This window comes from Coturnix japonica, chromosome 12 (assembly GCF_054131305.1).
Source record: "Coturnix japonica strain WE chromosome 12, WE-NBRP24, whole genome shotgun sequence".
In the NCBI taxonomy this organism is placed as follows: domain Eukaryota; kingdom Metazoa; phylum Chordata; class Aves; order Galliformes; family Phasianidae; genus Coturnix; species Coturnix japonica.
The window spans coordinates 2,121,877-2,142,362 of record NC_140674.1 but is presented as its reverse complement, the minus strand read 5'-3'; the positions used below and the strand labels follow the sequence as shown (position 1 = coordinate 2,142,362).

The following is a 20,486-nucleotide window of genomic DNA, read 5'->3' as shown; positions in this document are numbered from 1 at the left end:
CTATTACCTGTATACAATATAAAAACTTATTAATATGTGCTTCGATATATAGAATGTAAACTGACACTTCATTTTGCTGTGCCAGTGTCCAAGATGTTTCCCTCAGCCATTTGGCAGTGGTTCTTCTGTGCCATGACATTTTAATGCCTCTTTTTTGTCTGTTCCTCTGGCACCTGATTTTATCACCCTGTTTCTGATTTGCATTATTTTTTCTTCCCCGTTAGTAAATTTAGTAACTTGCTGATTAATGGATATGTCTTTGTGTTACAAAAACATTGTGATGCATTCCCTGCAGGACTCCAAGAGAGATCACAGTGATGAATATTCACAAAGCCATCTGTAATATTCCCTTTCTTGACTTCCTCACAAACAAACACATGAAGATACTAAATGAGGAACAATGAAAGAGAGCAGAGAAGATGCTACTGGAAAGGTGAATTTATGACTGAAGCTGGGCTGACAAATCCAGTGGGACACTATTGTATACATTTATAGCATCGGGCTACTATCTTGTTACCTCCAATTAAAGATGCACCTTAATGCAACAAAGTGATGCTCTGTTCCAAATCGAGTTGTTAAATGTCGGTGTTTACTTGGTAAGTGTACGTTCAGTGGCTGAACAAACATTGTCAGTTTGCATCAAGCTGCAGGCTGTGAGAGGCTCCGTGCTCCTGGGCCCTCTGACAAGAGCTGTACTGATGAGATTAAACTTCTTTCTTTTCTTTTTAACATTCAGTGTCTGTGGGCTTGGACTGGCTGAAACCTTTGCTTGCTCAGCAAGTACCCCCCCAGGCTGCTGTGAATTTTGGAAGGCATGTGCCCAGCTTGGCCTTGCTGCTCTGACAGCATTCACTAACAGCCAGCTTGGATTCTCAAGTGTCCCTTTGGCTGAAGTTCTGCCAGATTCACAGAAGCCTGATGAGGTCAAAGAAATCAGAGCTTTGTTGCTTGTGGGAACCTCCTCTGATGACCTGACTGCAAGGAAGTTCTGCTGCTCGTGCAAGGGCTTCCGTGTCTCAGGAATGTCACTGCTGTAGGAGACATGTCTGCAGGCTGGATCATGACACCTTTCTCAAGAAGGCTTTGAGAACAACATGCAGACTGCCCTCCCCCACTCACTGCCCCTGTGTCCAGCCCCATGGCTGCTTGCTCATAGTGTGAGTAAGCCATTGCAGCTTGGTGGGACTCTTGTTGGACTGTCATGCTCTCAGGTGCGTGAGGCAGCATTGTCAAGTGGGTGCAACATGGGTCAAGCAACCTGAGCCTCCAGTGTTCTCATCTCAGCTGGGTCACTGGCCTGCTGCATGGCCTTTGATTTAATCACTCTGTGCCTCCGTTTCCCCACCTCTTGAGCATGGGGAGCAGGATAACCTACCTCACAGGGATGTACTGAGGCCTCTCGCTCCTGTCGGTGCCGTGCTTTGACAGCACAAAGCCTTTAATAAACATTAAACTGCATTTATCTTTTCTGGCCTAGCGTGGGAACATAAATCTTCAAAGTGTTGCCTTCTGGTGCTTTTCTGGGGCTAGAAGATGGGCCGTGGTAATGCCAGCTGTGTGCAGGAACTGTGGATAGAACATGGTTCAGTTGGGTGGTGATCTTGGGCTGCCAAGGGGAGCTGACAGGTGGGTGCAGTTCTGGATCTGCAGAAGGTGCTGTGTGCCTCAGATGAGATGCTGCGTGTTTTCTCTGTCCTGGATGAAGTGTTGATACTGTCTGAGCTGTGAAGGGAGAAATGCAGGGAGCTGGGGCTGCTGGCCCTGTGCTGTTTCTAAGCTGTTGTGAGCCCCAAGACCATGCTGTGACCAGCCTCCTTGGGTACGGCCTTTACAAAAGGGTGTTTTGGAGCTGTCTGTCACTATTGCTATGATGGGATGTGTAGGAACAGCCTTGCCGTGCTTGGATCTGCTGCAGTGACGCAGTGCGTTCCCAGCCCCCGGCTCCTGTGGGCTTCGCTCTGAGATTTCAGTGTGCTCAGAGCAGCTTTTGAGAAGCCTCAGTGTGGGCATGTTTGCAAATCGTGGTGTCCTCGCCCATGTCCTGCTGTTCTGCAAAGAGCTGTATCAGCGTGGGAGGTGTGGGGCAGCCCTGCAGCACTGTGCTGCTATAGCAGATTGCTGCTGAGATGTTCCAGAGCAACCACGGGCTATTCTGTTGCATTAATAATGGATAGCATTTGCTGAAGAGAAATAAAACCTGTTAGAAAATAACACATTTCTCTCAGTGCTTTGGATGTAGGAGATGTTTGCAGTCTGTCCTTTGAAAAGCAGGGGGAGGAAAATCTCGTCAGCGAGAAGTGCCTGTGTGAATGGCTTGGGGTGGGGGCACAAGTGAGAGACCTCTCTTCAAACATTGCCCCTTCGTAATGCTGAGTGTTGGAATCCTTCATGTTACCTGTATTATACTGTATAATTATGTAAGATACGTATGTTTACAATAAATTCTTTTATTAGCTGTGATGGGTTTGTCTGGCTGCCGCCTGTCACTCCAAGTTGCTCCGAGACCATGGAATAAGGGGTTTTGTGATGCCATGCCTTCATGTTCATAAATGTATCTGCAGCAAAAGGGCAGCCATGTGGAGGATGGTGGGGACGTGATGATGGTGAGCTCTGCCCACTGGCACTGTACATACTGTATCTACATACAATTGGCATTGTATGGTAGATACTCTGATGGCCAGATCAGGGCAGGTCGGTATGAATAAGGCAGAAGTAGAAGGCTTGCAGCTTCCAAGAAATTCATGTAAAGCAAAGAGAAATGCAGCTTTAAAAGGGAAATGTGGAGTGGGACCAGAGGAGGGACATGGAGGTGCTCTGAGGGCTGCCAAGGCTGAGCGCTCACATTTTGCAGTGTAAAGAAACATTGGGAAAGAGCCAGTAGCCAAAATATGTCTTAATTTATTAAATTGAATTAAATCCAGTCCCTTTGATAAAATACAAGCTCATTATATTCTCGGCTTGTTTACAACCAGGTTTGATGTCTTTAGAAACAGGGTGAATTAACAAGGCAGAGGGGAGAGGCAATGCTTTTTTCTTATCATTATTCTGATAATAAAATCCAGGATTGAAACGAACCCAAACTGGACAAACCAGTTAAAAACATTACAAAGAGCTTCGTGGAGCAGATGGGTTTCTCCTTAGAAACACGTGCCATGCAAAACCGTGAGCAGAGAACTGAATGCTTTGGGTGCGTTTCTTCTCTAATGCTTCCAATGCTCTTCTGACCTGTTACCAGCACCAGCTGCATGTTTGCATAATCCTCAGAGCTCATTCAATCTGCCACTGGCCTCAGCTGAGGGAAGGTGAAGAGAGAATCCCCATTGTGAGCCCACGTGGTTACAATTAATGCTATTCTGATCGGTGTGAGGAGCTGCCTTTCATTTTAGCCAACAACACTGGTATGTTTCCAATGTAGAAAGGAAAACTTTTGCATCTTTTTCTCCAAAGCAGTGGGTAGAAACTGGAAATAAGGATCAGGCTGGTAGTATTGCATAAGTCTCTGAGATAGAAACTACAACCATGCCGGTCTGGATGAAGGGAGGCTGAAAAGGATGTTTCATAAAACACACGTATCAGCAAAAGTTAAATCCGCACTGACCTAAAAAATATGAGCTTTAGAGCAATGCCACTGAACATGGCCTATGGTAGCGATGAGGGGCGTCATACATTCCATGTTAACATTTTTCTTTAAGAAAAGTTTTTAAGTAACATTCACTTCTGGTTGCTCCTAGCGCTAATACTAACATCACCAACAGGCAGGCAAAACCTCAGGCATTTCAAGGCAATACTTTCCAACTTGCATATGCAAAGAGTTAACATTTATTAAGAGCAGAAGCACATCCTCTTCCTTAAAGGATCACAAACTGCTTTAGGTAAAATCGGGGTGCAATATTTACATCCAACCCACAGATATTTACATCCATCCTACACCTCCAAAGTGCAGTGTGCGCTCAGTGCCCTGCACACACAGCCCAGCACAGCTGCCGTGGAGCTGCAGCAACCCCATGGGTTTGGAGCAGCCCCCCTGTGCTGAGGTGTGTGCAGGAGGCAGCTCTACAAGCTGAGAAGTCAGGCAGGTGCTCCCTGCCCTGCACTGCTCTGCAGGTTTGGTTTTAGTTTTGTTCCTGTCTGATTTCTCCCTCCCGCTGCACACAGCGGAGCACAGTGCTGCTGCGTGCCTTACTGGCTGCCCTGCCCTGTCAGCATCTCAGCATGCAGCTGGCTGGCACAGAGGAACCTGCTCCGTAAGGAACTGGGTCACACCTCACTGCATGCTTTGCTGGCTCTGAATGGAGCACTTTACAGTCTGTGCATTCACAGGAGGGTGCCCGTCCCCGATGGCTGGAGCTGCTCCTGCTGACATCAGTTCTCTGATCCCAGCGCTCCTGATGAAGGTTGCATAGTGACACAGCCAGTGGGAAGCACCACCGTGGTGCTGCCTGGTGTGACAAAGGCCCGGAATCACACATTGAGGATCCGCGATGGTGCCTGGAAAACAGCAGAAGGATTGGGGGAGAACCGGGTCTTCACCTCGGGGATCTGCTGAGATGAGAGGAGAGCAGCGTTAGCGCAGTGCAGGGTGCAGCTGTCCATACAGCTCGGGGCTCTGAGACTCCTGCCAACCAATACCCCCTCCCCCCCCATGGATCCCCACAAGCAAACACTATTCTGTGCCACTGCGGGACAGTGCTGGATGGGGGCAGGGAGCTGAGCAGCACGTCTGGCCCTCAGCCCTCGGGAGAAAGCTGCCAGGGCTCTCAGTGCCCAAAGGAGAGCTGTGCTAAATGCTGCCTGTGTCAGCCATGGACCTGCAAGGACTCTTGGAGGGTATGAGCACCTCGACTTTGGAAGACTGTCATGTCTCTGGAGTCAAAATTTCACCCAATATCCACTTGCTGTATTAAGTATGAAAGACAGCCGGGTGCTCCGTGTCTGCATTAGAACCCAAAGGACTTGAGACAGGAGCAGTTGTAGCTGCGCGCTCAGCCCAGGACTGTGGGCATGAAAGCCCTGCTGGCTGCTGAGGATTCTGACAGCACCATCCAGCCCAAAAGGACAAGGCCATGGGGAAAAAGCCATTGATCTGTTTGTTGTTGTTGAGCTGCTCTGTGATTCCCATTCCTTCGGGGATGCATCTGAAGTGCTAAGGAGTAAAATGATGTCCCAGCCAGCCTGTTCTCCACTCAGCAGCACAGTGCCCTAGGTGCCATGTGCTTCCATTTGGGTTTCCACTTTTCTTTCTCCCTTCCTTAAGAAGTGGGAGAGACTGCGGGGTTCCTGTAGGAGCCCCCCTTTGGATCCTATCAGCAGGCTGCAAGTACAGCAGGGCTGCGTGCCTTAGAATCACAGAATCACTCCACGATCACCCAGTCCCACTGTTCACATACCACCAGGATCTCCTACTAAAACCACATTTTGCTGCCCCGCTCCTGACTTCACCACGAATAGAGAACTCTGTCATTCCATGGTGGCTCTGCCCAGGGCAGCTCCTGACCTCCACATCTCCCAACAGTCCTTCTCTGTTCATGACCATCAGGTATGGCTGGGTGCAGCAGGGCTGCAGGCTGCCCCTCTGGAAGCCAGGGGGGGGCACCCAGCAATGGTGCATTTATTCTGCATGCCCCGCTCCCATAACAGATGAGATGTTCCCAATGTGTGTTTTTGGGCTTTACCCACACTGACTTCGGGGTTAAAAATGCATTAATTACCTTATAGTCTGCCTTGTAACTTGTCTCCTGAACAAAGTGGTCATCTGGGATAATGAAGCCTTGCTTTGTCTTTATGGGCTTGGATGGTTTTGCTCCAGTCCAAGGGCGATACTCTTGCCTGAAACAAGATGGTCAAGACAAAAGAACCCATAAAACACAACAGATTCACCGACTGCCTCTGCTCAGAGCGGCTGTAAACCCAGAAGACAGATTAGTTATTGCTAACAGAGCTGAAAATGAAAACTGGCAACAAAAGAATGGAGCCCAGAGGCCTGAAGCTCAAACAGCCCAAAGATCCACCAGGCTGACGGGCTGCCCTGATTTCTCTGTTATTCCTGGCTCGCTGCCTGGCTCACATTTCATTCCTACACACAGCTCCAGCCTCACAGTGCTGCCCCTGGGCTGATTCACAGCAGAGCAGTGCAGCCCCGGGTGCACCTCAGCTGGGGACAGAGCAGCAAACCAAGCAGGTTATTGCTGGAAGGTGAAGTTACCATCCCTGCAGGAGGTGTTCGGGCTGAGCAGTGCCCTGGGAGCGCAGCCTTTCTGCAGGAAGCACCTGGCTGCACACCTGGGTGCTCTGAGCAGCAGCAGCAGGGTGACTCCTGCCATGCCAAGCATTGCATAGTGTGCAGTGAAGCCCTTCTCTCTGTGCTGGCCTTCCTCCATACCCTGCAGCTCAGCACTTACAGCATTCCTCCATCACAGCATTTCAGTACCTTGTCTTTATGGCACGGTTTATTTTGTGGTGTTCTGAGCCACCGCATTACGGTCCCATTCCTCATTAAGAAATGGAGACAGCAGCTCAGTTAGCAGAGCGAGGATAGCTCCATCAGCCGGCCTTTCCTCCTCCACACTCCTCTGCTGACAGCTGGCATTACAGGGAGAACTCAGCAGCACCAATGAACATTTCTCACCCTTTCCCCATTCAGACTCAAAGCTGTGTGTGCAGCCAGCAGGGCCAGCAGCTGCGGGATCCTGACCGGTGAGAGCTGGGATGGGATTGGGAAAGGAATAAGGGGGGTGGGAGAGATGGAGCCAGAGGGTATGACCTGCATATGGGGATGAGGAGGAGGAAGCTGAAGATATGGCTGCTTCTGTCTCAGCCATCACCATAGCAATGTCAGGCAGTGCTGAGAGCTGCTCATGGCTCAGGAAGGTGGTTCTCCCATCTGCCCTTTCCTTGTTCCTCAGATCCAGGTTTGGGTTCCTGCTCACTCAATGCAGCAGCCCAAGCTGGCACAGCATCTCCCTGCTGCACAGTGTCCTCACACAGCTCTGCCTTGTTCCCCTGACTGGGCCCTGAAGTGCGCAGCCAGCCCAGCAATTGGTCCTATAGCCAGCCCTAAAGCCAGCCCTACAGCCAGCCCTGCATCCAGCCCAGCTCCTGCACTACCAAAACAGCTCGACATGCCAGGGGCTGCAGATCTAACTTCCCCAGGCAGCTTAAGATACTTAAGGACATAAGAGAACACTTCTCTGTTTCTACTTCTGTTATTCGGGATGAGCGTGTACATTACTGGGTAAGGGATGAAGCTCTGCAGGGATGCCCACAGCTCTTCACAGCAGGAGCACATCGCACTGTGCAGCCCCATCCCTGTGTGCCCCGCGGGGAGCACAGACTGATTCTGAGCTTGTAGAGCTCAGTGCAAAGAGCTGGGCAGATGGGGATGCTCTGCAGAGCGGGATGCTGCACTGCCCTGAACTGAGCGGTTATCAGGGTGTTTGCCTTCTGCTAAATGCCCGGTCAGCCCGCTGGGTCAGTGTGATGGGTCAGAGTGATGGGTCAGTGTGATGGGTCAGAGTGATGGGTCAGTGTGATGGGTCAGTGTGATGATGGGTCAGTGTGATGGGTCAGCCCGGTGACCGCAGCACAGAAGGGAAACACACAGGCTTGTTTGTGGCTCAGCCTCGTCCCGTGCTGGTCAAGGAGCGCATGGAGCTGCAGCAGGATGTGCAGTGAAGTCGATGCCACCAATGCGTCCCGATCGGCGCGGGGCTGCACCGCGGTCCCTGCCCGTCCCGGCACAGCCTTCCCGTCCCGCAGGATCCCGCCCCTGCCACGATTTGGGACCCGGCGGGTCCCGGCCGCGGCCTCAGCACCAACGAACGCAGCGGAGCAGCGGGCGGTGCGGAGGTTTCTCCCCCGGTCCCTCGGATCGCGCCGCCGCGGAGATGCCGCCCCGCGCTCGTTCGGCTCCGGACGCGCCGCCACGGCCGCTTCCCCGGCGCGGTGCCCGCCCGCAGTGTTCGCGCTCCGCCCCGCCCGCGGTGCCGGTACCTGTAGGACGTGGTGTGGCCGCCGTCCGCCCGCGGGCGCCGCTCCGTGCGGCCGATGCCGGGCAGGGCGCGGGTCGGGGCGGGCGGAGCCGCGCTCGGTCGGTGTCCGCCGCTGCCGGCGCTGACCCAGGGGCGGGCGGCGCGGCGCGGGAGGGGCCAGGCGCGGAAGTCCCGTCGGTACTGAGTCTCGGCCGGGAACGGCTCGGGCGGGGAGATGCGCGCGGGGCCGGGCCGAGGACGGGGGGCCGCGGCGGGCGGGCGCGGAGGCGGCGGCGGAGCGGGAGCGTCGTCCTGCTCCTCGATGTCCGAGTAGTTGCGGATGGTGAGCGGCACCGCCAGGTCCGAGCGGTCCAGCTGGCTCCAGAACCGCGCCAGGCAGCACACGCGGCTGATGCACGGCCAGGCCATGGCCGCCCGCGGCCGCCCCTCCTCCCGCCGCCCCCTCCCCGCTCCGCCGCCCCCGCGCCGGGATCGCGGCCGCACACGTGACCCCGGGGGGTGCCGGTCCGGGGGGCGGGGGGGGGGGGGGATGGCAGAGCTCGGGCCGCGGCGGGACGGACCGGAGGATGCGCCGGAGGATGCGGGCGGACGGGGCGAAGGGACGCGGTCGGTGCTGCCCCGGGACACCGCGCCGCCCCGCAGGCTCCGTTCGCCGAGCGGAACAATTGCGGCTTTTCACGCTCGGGGCCGTTTGTTGTTTTCCCCCCGCACAAACGCTGCCCGCTGTCTGTGCCGAGCAGCTGCGCGATCCCCGCGGTGCTTTGCTCGCAACAACGAGCTCTTTGAGGAAGAGCAAAGAACGCCTTCCCCGCACAGCGGGCATCTCCCTCGTGCCCGCCCGCTGCTCACTGCCCCGGACCCAACCCGTGCCCTCCATCCCCAGCCGGGCTGACCCCCCGCACTCTCCGGCTCCCACCTGGCAGCAGCGGAGCGGAGCCGGCTGCCGCGCTTTGGCGGACAACGCCGCGTAAAGGCTCAGGTACGAAATGACGCCAAATTCGCTTCTCGGCAATGAGGCGCTTCTGTTGCGTCCCGCTTTACGCGCTCCTGCACCACCGGCACAGACAACTCAGACGCTGAACAGCCTCTAAAAGGGGAACGATGGCATCGCGAGCCACAGCTTTAGCGCTGCGCCCTCCGGCACCGCCCGCTCGGTGCCATCTGCCGCTGCTGCATCTCACCGTGCCAGCTCACAGCGCTCAGACCTCGCGTCACACGGAAAAGGGAAGGACCACAGCTCACTCGCTGCTGTTTAGCAGTGTTTGTTTATCCATGCAAGAAATGCACCTCCTGTTCTAACGTAAAAACACGGTGCAATGGTTTGCAGGTGGAGATGCAGCGTGTGCTGCAGTAGCACAGCCCACCTGGAAGGATGGTGCAGCCTGGGGAAGGCTTGGCCCCCACCTCCTATCTAGGCAAGCTCTTCCCCCTTCTGAGCCCATCCAAAATACCTGAAAGCACACGGTGAGACATTTATAATTACAAAAGAGATAAAAAGTTTTTTTGTCAGTAAAGTCCAACAACAGCATCTTGGAAGCAAACAAGACAGGCTGAATGGAATAAACCAGGTGTACCAGTACAAACTACACAGTACTGCTTCAAGGGCCTCAGGTTCAGCCCAGAGACCAGTGGCTCATCTCACCCTGCAGGCAATATCTCAGCAATAAAGACCACAGAAGTTCAGCATTCAGCCTTACTCCAAGTCCAGCCATGACATGTCTAACCCACACCTTATAGAAAAGCAGCCGGTGATGACCAGCAAGAACCAGGGGATGGGGATGAGCTGGTGGGGATGATCCCTCAGATTTTCATGTATTTATCTTAACCAACTGCACAAACATCAAAAGTCCCTTTGACAGAACTTTCAGCCACTTTATTGGGCAGCTTTTTCATTGCTCCTTAAGAAAAAGTAACGCAGACTTGCTGGCTCAGAGAAATAGGCTAAAAAACTTCATTGTTCCACCTTTGTCAGAGTTTGTTCTCTAGTGACAGATATTTCTATTACTGAAGTTAACATCAGGCCTCTAAGAAGCTGAGGTTTCTAATGTGGAGTAGCAGAAAGCCCTCCCAAACCAATCTCATGTCTCCATAGGGCAGCTGCGCAGTGGGATGAGGGTCAGTTAGATCTTCCACCTCCCTTTCCTGCATTCCTCGTCCTCATTTCATGCCAAGCTTTCACCAGCGGCTCCCTGTTCTTCCATATGAGCTCATGGCCATAAGTCACGTACCACCTGAGAAAGGAAAACGTCAGTCAGAACCAACTGCAGCTTCTCTCTACACCCAAGTAACAGACCTACTGCTAAAGGCAAAGAACTGCTTGCAATAGCAGATGGGATGTACCAAGGCGGCAGCACTTCTGGAAAAGTGGCAGTGCTGGTGAAGCCACTTGTTCTCCTGACTCCAAGTTAACTTCCTAACACTTGTATACCACAGTACTCAGTATGAATGGCTTTCGTACCTTTAATTTCAAGCCCTAGTGACATAATTTAAAGAGACACAAAAAAACTACTGTCGTGTAACACTTAAAGTTCCTTGTGCTAATCCTTATGGGAAACGTTGAGCACAAGGTATTTTTCTTGTATATAAGCACAATGGAAACTCACTTATTACAAATGCTTGCACTCCACTCAAACAGCTTTTTCTGCAATGAAATAACAAATTGATCTACTGGAGCGCTCTGCATTGATTTATAGTCATGCTGATACTGATGTGGTTTTGTGTAAGTGATTACACAAGGGAGGGCATGGAGGGCAGGATGGGGAGAGGTGGAACCATGTAAGAATATAATCACAGAATAGAACATATATGTAAGAGAGAAGGAGAGATGCTTGTAAAACTTGAGTGCACCTGCACTGAAAAGCATCCATGTTTTGGTATATTTGTGGCTGTGTTTTCAACTGACATAAATACATCACCTGCAAATTTTCAAATGCAATGTACAAAACTGCAACAGATATTCATCTCAAAGAAAAACCTGATCCTGGCTCTTTACTGGACTTTTCTAAGACCTCCCCTCACCAGAGTGGAATTTTGTAGCTGAGAATCTGCTCCATCCAATAGCGTTATTGTGGAGGAAAGCAGGCCGTGCAGAGTGAAACTCTGCCAAGCAGCAGCAAAGGCAAAGCTGCATGTAGACTAAGCTAAGCTCCTTCCAAGCAGACTATAGCTTTCAGGCTAGTCACACTGTGAGAACAAACACTTTATAATCACTGTGCTCTCTGACCTTTCTCAGGGAAAGTGGAAGGAGCATGTTCTACACATTCCCATAGGACCCCATGTTCCCTGATAACCTACAGAATGCTGCAGAATAAACACACTGGACTCACTTCTATAACAACCTATAAACTCATTCTTTATCTGGTCTGGTTAGACATCAGATCTAGCCTTTAGCCTGTGTTTAAAAATGCTCTTTAGCAATGTGTGTGCAAGTTAAGACAACAGTCAGTGTGAGAAGGGGAAAAGCTCATTAGATGTAAGTTCAAACATGGAACAGTAAATTTCCACACATTTTTAAGGCATTCTAAGAATAACATTGACTCCTCTTCAGTGCTATTCAAGACAACTTACAAAAATAAATGAATAATAATAATCCTCAAACTTCAGAGATAAGGGGTGTGTATGTGTGTGTGTGTGTGGGGGGGGGGGGTGAAAATCTGTACAGGAGGGATTGAACTGTAACACTTACATTCCGAATAGAGCTCCCCCTAGATGTGCAGCATGGTCAAAAAATCTCCAGCCCAGGGCAAGCCCTGCAGTATCAAATGCGATTATGGCTTTTAAAGCCTGCAAAGGAAGAGAACATGGGACAGGATCAGACAGAGTATGGAATGGCCACTGATAATACAGCTTCATATTCTGGCACAGAGTAAACATGTGGATTAAAAAGCACCCTTATGTCAAAGCAATCACTGTAAAAATGTGTTTTACAAATGCATGTAAGCTGCCAACTGTACTGTGCCTTTAAATGCAGCCATGAGGACCTATGGAATAATACTGAGGAGGAACAAAGTCTTCCCAAATAATGGCTCATTCCAAGAGACCAACAGCAAGAGAATCAATGTCAGGACAATGTGCTCTTTAATTGGAATTTCCTTCCTTGATGACACGTGACATGTTAGAATAGCAGCTATGTTGCTGCATCAGCTTTGTTATTTTAAAAGCCCATTACAATATTCATGAGTTAGGCCACAAAAGCACTTAAAAGTTTAGAAATTAAATGGTAAGGAATTCTTAGTAAAGGCTGTATCAGAAAATGTTCTGTGGTTTACACCATAACAGTTGGTGTTGTTTTACTGCTGCACTGTGTGCTTCCTCATGGCAGTGCTGTCTGTGGCTCTGTCAGCATTTCTACCCTGGTCATCTTCAGAAGAGATGCAATTAAAGGTTAGCATGCAAAAAAAAAAACCCACATCCACACAAACAGAAGCACAAGGAAAACACACAGGGCACATTTACCAACATAAATACAGGTGATGGAGTTCATTAAAACCACACAGTCTTGAAATGACAAAGCTTAACTGCTCTAAGTGACATAAGAAAACAACTTTAAGTAGTGGACTAGAGATGATTAACTTATTCTCCCTGTTCACTGCAAGGCAGTTGGAGTAGATGGCCTTTAAAGGCCAATCTATGATCAAATGATTCCATGATTCTATGATCGAATAGACACAAGCTTTTCTTAAATGGTGCAGTGGCTGTGTCTAAAAGCATTTAATCAAAGAAAATTCATCACTCTACACATGAAAGAAGCCCCAGCAGTTAATTTCTAATCCCCAAAGTGTTCTTTTAAGTACCAAAGGGAAGTATCCAAATGAGGAGGCAGGTGTTCCTCTAGGACTAGAGTGTTATTGCCCTTGAAGTAAAACTCTGCCTTTCCAATCTTGATCAATTTTTCTCCAAAACAGTCTAGATTCCTCATTAGTCTGTTAAGAAGTGCTGCCACACAAAGCACTACCCATCAGAGAGACATCAGAACAGTATGTGTGCACACATTCCTCATATACACCTGAGACCCTCTTAACTTCCTTCACCTCTGAGTCTCTGACTTAAAATAAATCCATGGAGGATGGAACCTAGGATGACTCCAAAATGACTGCACACGTGTGTAAGTGACTCTGCTAGGCTGCATTCAGTCAGAACCAGCCTCCAGGACCTCCATGTACTTGTAGCCTTTTTCAAAGCTAATTTAACATCTTAGAGACACGAATGAAGAAGACACTTTGAGGTGAAGGGCAGTTAGAGGAACAGTATTTTTCTTTGAGGTTCAAAGGTACTTACGTTTCCTGCTGTAAACGTGAACATGGGAAGAAATATGATGGCTAATTTTGCTTCTGGCATCTTTGTACAGACAGCTGCGAGGACAGTCATTATAGCTCCCGACTGTAAATACATTAAAATACATGGGAGTAAGCTGAGATGTTACACAAGGGAAAAGAAGAATTCTGCACCTGAACCTTTTTCCTTTTGGCTCCAGGTTTTCCCAAATGCTACACCACACAGCAACACAGAAAATCTGAGTACAAAAATAAGACTATTTAAAGACAACTGACATGAGTTTGCTTTTAGCAGGGAACTCTAGAAATCTTTATACACACGTCAATCAGACACAGTCATCTTAGATAAAGGAAAACACAGCAAGGAAATTAACATAGGGACAGGAACAAGGAATCTTTTGTCAATGAAACAAGTCTCTGGTCTGTACTAAACTGACTGCAGGCTTTTGTATCCATGGAAATGCTCAAAGCCAATGCTTTGATTACCACAAGCTTATGCAACATGTGGCAATTTCAGTAAGCTCAGATAAGTAATCTCAGCCTAACAGAAATTGTTCCAGATGTAATTTATTCACAAGATAAAGGGAAAATACACAGACAGCACCAGCAAGAATTCTAATTCAGAAACTGCTCATAAAATAGTTCATTCCCATTGAAAGCCAGAACCCGACTTTAACTGTTTTTTCCAAAATTGGGAAAATAAGTGGAGAACTCAGCAAAGGGTCACATTCACTTCAGCATTACAGTTAGTTAAGTGTTCTAAAACACTACACTACTGAAAACACTTGTAAAGAACAGACAATCCTGCCACCTCCTCAGCCTACCTCATACCTTTCAAAGTGAGACTTCAGCCCAGAGCACTGCTCTTTCTGCACAGTACTCACTAGAGGCTGCACTGGCAACACATGCCAATTCTGAGTACATCCACTTTTGCAAAAGTATCATTTTTCAATTAGAGAAGATTGTGACACACAACTGTGTAACAACACTTACAAGTTACAGAACTGAACTATGCTCAGTGACAAGAGGTCCTGCTGTCAGGTACTCATTTACAGTCTTCTATGGTTACTGTAAGTTCTGGGCTGCCACTGCAAGAGAGCTTAAATAACTGAGGAATACCCGAGCTCTTACCAGGTTACTTGGGCTTTGGTAACGCTTCCTAGTTGGTTTTCATGATCCAGAATATATTCTTTTAAGCAGATTAAAGAATAGAACAGTCTACACAGCTTCACAGAGCACATAAGGACTCATATTCTGAAATACTCACAGCTCCAAGGGATGGTTCAAACTTTCCTGTAGCCATTTTAGCAACATAGCTGACAAAAGTGGAGATAACCCCTAGAAAGGAAAAATGACCATTAGAAACATCACCAATGCAGACAAGAATCAAAAAGGTCAACAGTGTTCTTTCTAAATTTGGCTGAAGAAGGTAGTGCAGGTGCTTTTTCTTTTGTTTTTGAACTTGAATAAACAGTCAGCTTTTCCCAGGTAAATGCCATGAATCCACACCAAGAGCTATTCTGGTTTGGTAACCAAGCATGATTGAAAAAAAGAGAAACTTGTATTCTCATAGTAGAAACCCAATACCTTAAAGCCATTGGGCTTTTGTGTGACAGCAAATAAGCAGTGCAGTTAGAACAGAGCAATGCGTGGCACTGCACAGCTGCCATCTGGCATCGCACATTTATTAACCATGCACACTTTACTTGCACAAATATGTATTTATATTTTCAAAATGTTGCAAATGTATGTATCTCACATTACCAGCAGAAAGATACACTGCAATGAACTGCTCGCATCCCAGGAGAGAGACAACGCTGCTGGAAAAGCTCCATAAAACATACATATTTGCTGCCATGTGGAAAAGAGAGAAGTGACTAAACGTAGAGAGCAGCATGGGAGAACACAAGGCTTCTGCAAAAGAGAAAAACAAGGAGTGAGAAACAGAGTTAGTGTTCTAATTTGTTTCATGATGTATATCACAACAACTAAGAATTTATCCAGAGATGCTACAGGTTAACTGCACTTTGAATCTCCAGACACAAACTACATAATAAACCCACAAATGTAACAAGTTTCAAAGTCTAATACCTTTAGAAAAGCAGAACATACACCCAAGATATGCAAGCTGTACCAACAACCACTTTAGGTACCTGCTAGAGAACGTTTCATGTAAAACCTCAAGCTTAAAACACTTTTTATATGCTTTGGAAAGATTTATATATAAATACACACAGAGCGAAAGATTATAAGTATCTTAAGATGAACATCTATATGAAATTATTTTGCTAGGAAAACTGATTCATAAAGAACTACTAGCTCTCCTTACTGCAACGAGTTTTCAAGTAGCCTTGAAAACATAAAAAAAGGCCAAACAGCAAGTTTAATGATCAACACTGTTTCAAATGGAGCGTTTGGAGTGACTGTTCTGGATTAAAGCTGTCTCTGATATTGGAGATTATGTGGGGAATTCACTGAGTCTCCACCTCAGTAAAAATTAAGAGGACAGCAGAAACTACTTTCCCAGTGCATATTTCTTTCATCCTTTCAATTCTTTTCTCTACAGTGGAAAAGAAAACTAATTGTTTTGTTATTTAATAGTCTTTTCCTAAGCTCAAAACACTTCACAAGAAGTGGAAGCTGAGGGTGTTTTTTTAGTTTATGTGGTTGGTTGTTTTTGTGATCCAAAGGCCAGCTTTAAAATGAGGAGACTACATAACGTACAGACTAATGTCTGTATGAATACTGGGATGACAGGTGTTCTGTGCGGGGAAGCAGTAGGGCTTGTTGTCACTAACTTAAATGCCTCTTCACCTTTAGAAAGGCAAGAACTTCACGCCACTGAATGCAGGAAAAGGCATCAGACAACTATTCTGACACTAGAATACTTCAAAAAGCACCAATGGTGGGGTTTATTTTTGACTAAAATAAAAAATCAGATCAATCTGGACAACATATGTTTGGGCATGACTGAGCTTACTGGCAGCTCTATCACCAACATCATGGTGTCATCCGAAGCTTTTATAGTATGTTCAAAAGCCCTAATACACACCGATACAGAGAAGTCACTCAAATTAGCATTTACTTACTGGAGGATGGATCTGAGGTGAAATATGTAAACATGATCCGTCGCATTCCGGGCAGCCTCCACAGACAGAATATGAAGACATTTGCAGCTATAATACCTAGCAAAAAGAAAAAAGAATAGAAACAGATTATGAATATAACATGCTGTAGTACAGTAATCAAAAGTAAGCTTATAATAATCATACTTCTCCCTTCACTATTTCTTACTTTACAGAGTTTAGAAAAAGCTGCGAGAAATACAGAAAGATCTACTTACAAATCTTATGAACAGAACATACAACTTCAGCTGACTTACTTTAACATACGGTTTAACAAACACACCAACACGGAAAATCTGTACTGAAGACACCCAGGCTCTGGTTTCAGACTTCCATTGCGCTGTAGAATCAACAACTGAAGAACAAGCTGTTCCTTGCCTCTCTAGCTAATTGTTCCCAAATACCACTAACAGGCTGCACAAATGAATTCAACTATGCATGAAGAGAAGGCTACATGAACCATATCAATACTGCATGGTAACTCCTGAGCCGACTGAGCACCAGGGAAAGGACCCGATTAGCCCTGGAAGCACAGGTGAAGGCAATGCAGCTGTGGGACTGGAAGGGGTGGAGCCGGCTGCACCTCTCTTAGACCTTATCTGAGGGCTGACTGCTGCTGGGGAAGGATCTCTGGCTGGATGTTTCTCTCCTGTGGAGTCCTTCCTGTGAGCTCAGATGTTCAGAGACAAGTGAGCACCTTTCATTTTCCTTTGAAACACTATTTGCTATTATTCTCCTGTGTTGCCCTTCTACTGCGTTTATCTTTCCAGTCGTAACAATTATGCAGTACACACTCTTAACAGTCTGTAGGGAAGTTTGGTTTTGAGGGAACTGTAATGATACTGGTTAGGCATAAAGTATAAAAAGTTGACTTGGCATTCCTAAGGTACAGCTCCCTTTGTGAGATAGTAAATGTACAGCTTTTTACTTCACAGACATTTACTGATATCTTATGTAAGAAGATTAATAACTGGAAACAACAGTGAAGCAAATGTATGGTTTCTTGTTTACAGTGCCTTCACTATTACTATTGAAGCACTAGGCTTTTTTACTAGAGGAAACATATTCCTTGCATGCTGCACTGAGATGTTACAGAACTATCAACAGTTTCAGAACAGTGAGGCTAATCTTGCTACAGCAAATACCAAAACAACCAAGGGTCTACCAGCTAGAACTTAAACATCACTATCAAAATGTTGGGAGATGATCTAGAGACTGCAGAGTATGAGTCTTCACTCCCCCGAAACAATACCATACTTCCATCTGAATCATCACCTGGCACGCTTTTTGAAGAATAATTAAAAGCACTCTACAACGTAAGCTAATAACACAGCACAGTGTTACTTAAAAGCTATTTCTAGCAGCCCACTAATAAAAACTGTAAGACATCTAACACTGGTTATAATTCAGATATTTTATTTGCATCAATTTCTCATCAATTTCTCCCCATGTGTTACCTCTGCTTTGGGGATTTTGGGTAATGTTAAGCTAACCAATCAAAGCCACATCCCAACACTATGTAGCTGCTGCTTGTTTGCAACATTATTTCTGTAAAATAACAAAAAATGATCACATCCATCTTTTGGTGAAATAATAAAATATACAGTATTCCTCCTTGTGGTGGCAAACAGCCATGTTACTTAACAGACTATGTAACTCCAGTCAACTTCAGTTGGATGAGAAAGTCCCAGAGTTTAGGGGCATCTTATGTTTATCCAGTATTTCAACATAACACTTTTAGAATTGCATGAAGAGAAAAACACAGAATTAGCTCATGCTCCTTCTAAAAGTATTTGCTGTTTCTCACAGTTCCTCAGAGAAATGCTACGGGGGAGGATTCTAGCTGACTCTTCATCACTCACACAGATGCAAAGAAACTTGTTTTATGCAAATAAAAGTATATTGTGAGAAGGAAGTGTAGCAGACACAGTGTATGTGCAAGTTCACACATGCTTGGTGCCTAGGAACCTAAGTGCAGTAAGAAAGCCATCTGTTTAACATACTGTACCTGTTTGTCTTATTTCTCTTCCTGTCAATGTCTAATACTTGTAAGCTAACACAAACCTGTCACGGTCCGCTGACCCTCAGTCAGGTTATTCCACCAGCTGTTAACCTGAAACAGAATTGATATTCATCAGTGACACTGCAGAGCATTTGCTATTTCAAAAACAGTCACAGGAGGTTCTACCTTTTTACGAATGGAAGGCGTATGTTTGAAAGTTGCCTAGTAAATCAGTTTCAGACTTCTGTACTTCTTACTTGTTTAGCTATTTAAATTGGTATTTCCTTACTCAAGTGTGGCTACCTACCCTCCTCTCTGACATCAATCTACAGGTAGATCAAGAATTTCTCCAAAAAAGAACGGGGTAATATCACTTTGCACAACTCCATGGGTTACCTCTGCTTGTACTGAAGAAGAATATAGCCCATAATGCTTACTCCAGCAGATGAGCCAAAGTTAGCATAAATCCTGCCCTAAGCCTCACCCTAATGCTAACAACACACCACCCACCTTTCAGAGACTCCACTTTTGTGCCAGGATGACATTTGCAGAGGTGGCTCACAAGATGTGGATACCATTCCCCCTTGCGTCCAGCTCACCCAGCCCTCCTTCAAGTTTAAAACCCCTGAAAAAGTGTATTTTGAGTGCAGTCAGCCCACAAATTCCACCCCCTTTTTGAGCTTTCAGAATGACTTTAGACAAATATTTGATTGCTCAATGACTTCTAACCGTATTAATGAGTCAGATAAATTAGTTATAGCATTGCTGCATCTGCTTCCCAGCCTCTCAAACTATTTTCTATCTGATACCAAAGTAACAAGGTTGTGGGTTTGGTTTAATGCTCTGGCCCAGGACAAAGATGATACTGGTACACCCTACCGACTCCTCTGCTAGGCAGACGCTAAACTAACATCACTTTGTTATTATACTAGAAGTGAAATGCACTTGGAATCTACTGGGAGAGCCCAGATCTTTGAAAGTAGAACTTACCTACTGAGGACAGGGGTTGGGAATTCAAACCTATGAACAGGGTAGTTTTGTTTTACTTCTAGAAGGCTAATCAGCGGGTCTTCCTCCCCAGGTTTTAAAGGAAAACAGCCATAGCAGGGACCACAGCACATCCTAGTGTTATTTTGGTTTTAAATGCACCTAACTGAAAATGAAAGGGCTGGCAACTTTTGTAATGCCAACTAACTGCATGAGTATTGCACTACTGATGCTGCTGTTTACTGCCCAATTCCAAAGTGAGGTATGTGAGTGGCAGAGTAAGCTTTCCTTAGAAACGCCTCCTAAATCCTCCTATCTGTAGAGCAGAATTAGGAATATCACTGCAGCTCAGAAGCCAGAAGATTAAACAATTCATGCTTAAGGTTCAGAACATCAGCCAGTCCTGTCATCTTTGGGAGCTGACATCTGGCTTCCAGAATGCTTTGGAACTGCAGTTCGTACAGTTGTTTCAGCTGAAGAAGCGGCAGGTACCTACATTAGACATTGACATAAGTACAGCGGATCTCTTCCCCCTTTCCCAGCCCCGCACCTGCTTCCTGAAGCTCCCCCTCTTCTGCGGCCGAATCTTATCCAGCCAGTCTGCCCGCGCCTCCTCGAAGTAGCTGTGGACCCGGGACTTGAGCGCCTCGTACTGCCAGATGGCCGCCGTGCCGAAGGCCGTGCCTGTGAACTGTGCCAGCGGTCAGCGAGCGGGGCCTCCAGCCCGGGCCCTCCCCCGGCCGCCACTCACCCCCACCGCGAACAGCAGCGGCTTCACCAGGCGGCGCGGCGAGGGGCGGCCCCCGCGGGCGGGCGGCGCCGGGCACAGGCTGCGGCGGGACGGCGGCGGTGCGGGCCGCGCCTCGGTGCTACCGGCCGGGGCCTGGGGCTCCTCGCTCCGCGGCCGCACCCGCCGGAAGCCCCGCTGCTGCTCCAGCAGCACCGTCAGCCTGCGGGGAGAGAGCAGACAGTCACCGCGCCGTCCCGCAGGCCGCCGCCGCCCGCCCCGCCCGCTCGTACCTTTGCGCCCGCGGGTCCCAGGCGCGGGCCCAGCACCGCCACGCCATGTTGGGCGCCTCCCCGCGCCGAGCGCTTCCGGGGCGGCCGCCGC

The 20,486-nt window shown here is 47.9% G+C and overlaps 3 protein-coding genes across 22 annotated transcripts in view; 1 reads left to right on the top strand and 2 right to left on the bottom strand.

Moving 5' to 3' along the window:
• YEATS2 (YEATS domain containing 2) overlaps nucleotides 1-2,460 on the top strand; it is a 40,133-nt gene extending 37,673 nt beyond the window's left edge. For all 14 annotated transcript variants that reach the window (XM_085512513.1, XM_085512514.1, XM_015870919.3 and 11 more), the window contains one exon: nucleotides 296-2,460. In XM_085512513.1, the coding sequence (XP_085368639.1) occupies nucleotides 296-404 (109 nt within the window). In that variant the 3' untranslated portion in view covers nucleotides 405-2,460. The remainder of the gene's footprint in view (nucleotides 1-295) is intronic.
• A 418-nt stretch (nucleotides 2,461-2,878) lies between these two features.
• Nucleotides 2,879-8,582, bottom strand: MAP6D1 (MAP6 domain containing 1). 2 transcript variants are annotated; one of them, XM_085512529.1, is made up of 3 exons: nucleotides 7,990-8,582; nucleotides 5,709-5,826; nucleotides 2,879-4,539 (listed from the first exon to the last, which is right to left on the bottom strand). In XM_085512529.1, the coding sequence occupies exons 1-3, from the start codon at nucleotides 8,394-8,396 to the stop codon at nucleotides 4,462-4,464; spliced, it is 603 nt and encodes a 200-aa protein (XP_085368655.1). In that variant the 5' UTR covers nucleotides 8,397-8,582; the 3' UTR covers nucleotides 2,879-4,461. The 2 variants fall into 2 exon arrangements, with proteins under 2 accessions (XP_085368655.1, XP_015726417.1); XM_015870931.3 differs by having other exon boundaries at nucleotides 2,879-4,542; nucleotides 7,990-8,506.
• A 1,334-nt stretch (nucleotides 8,583-9,916) lies between these two features.
• On the bottom strand, nucleotides 9,917-20,462 carry PARL (presenilin associated rhomboid like). Of its 6 annotated transcripts, XM_015870924.3 has the most exons (10): nucleotides 20,396-20,462; nucleotides 20,127-20,325; nucleotides 19,926-20,066; nucleotides 18,451-18,499; nucleotides 16,351-16,446; nucleotides 15,026-15,175; nucleotides 14,529-14,599; nucleotides 13,266-13,367; nucleotides 11,674-11,771; nucleotides 9,917-10,219 (listed from the first exon to the last, which is right to left on the bottom strand). In XM_015870924.3, the coding sequence occupies exons 1-10, from the start codon at nucleotides 20,440-20,442 to the stop codon at nucleotides 10,105-10,107; spliced, it is 1,068 nt and encodes a 355-aa protein (XP_015726410.1). In that variant the 5' UTR covers nucleotides 20,443-20,462; the 3' UTR covers nucleotides 9,917-10,104. The 6 variants fall into 6 exon arrangements, with proteins under 6 accessions (XP_015726410.1, XP_085368647.1, XP_015726411.2 ...); XM_085512521.1 differs by lacking the exon at nucleotides 20,127-20,325 and having other exon boundaries at nucleotides 18,395-18,499; XM_015870925.3 differs by lacking the exon at nucleotides 20,127-20,325.
• Between the last annotated feature and the right edge of the window lie 24 nt (nucleotides 20,463-20,486).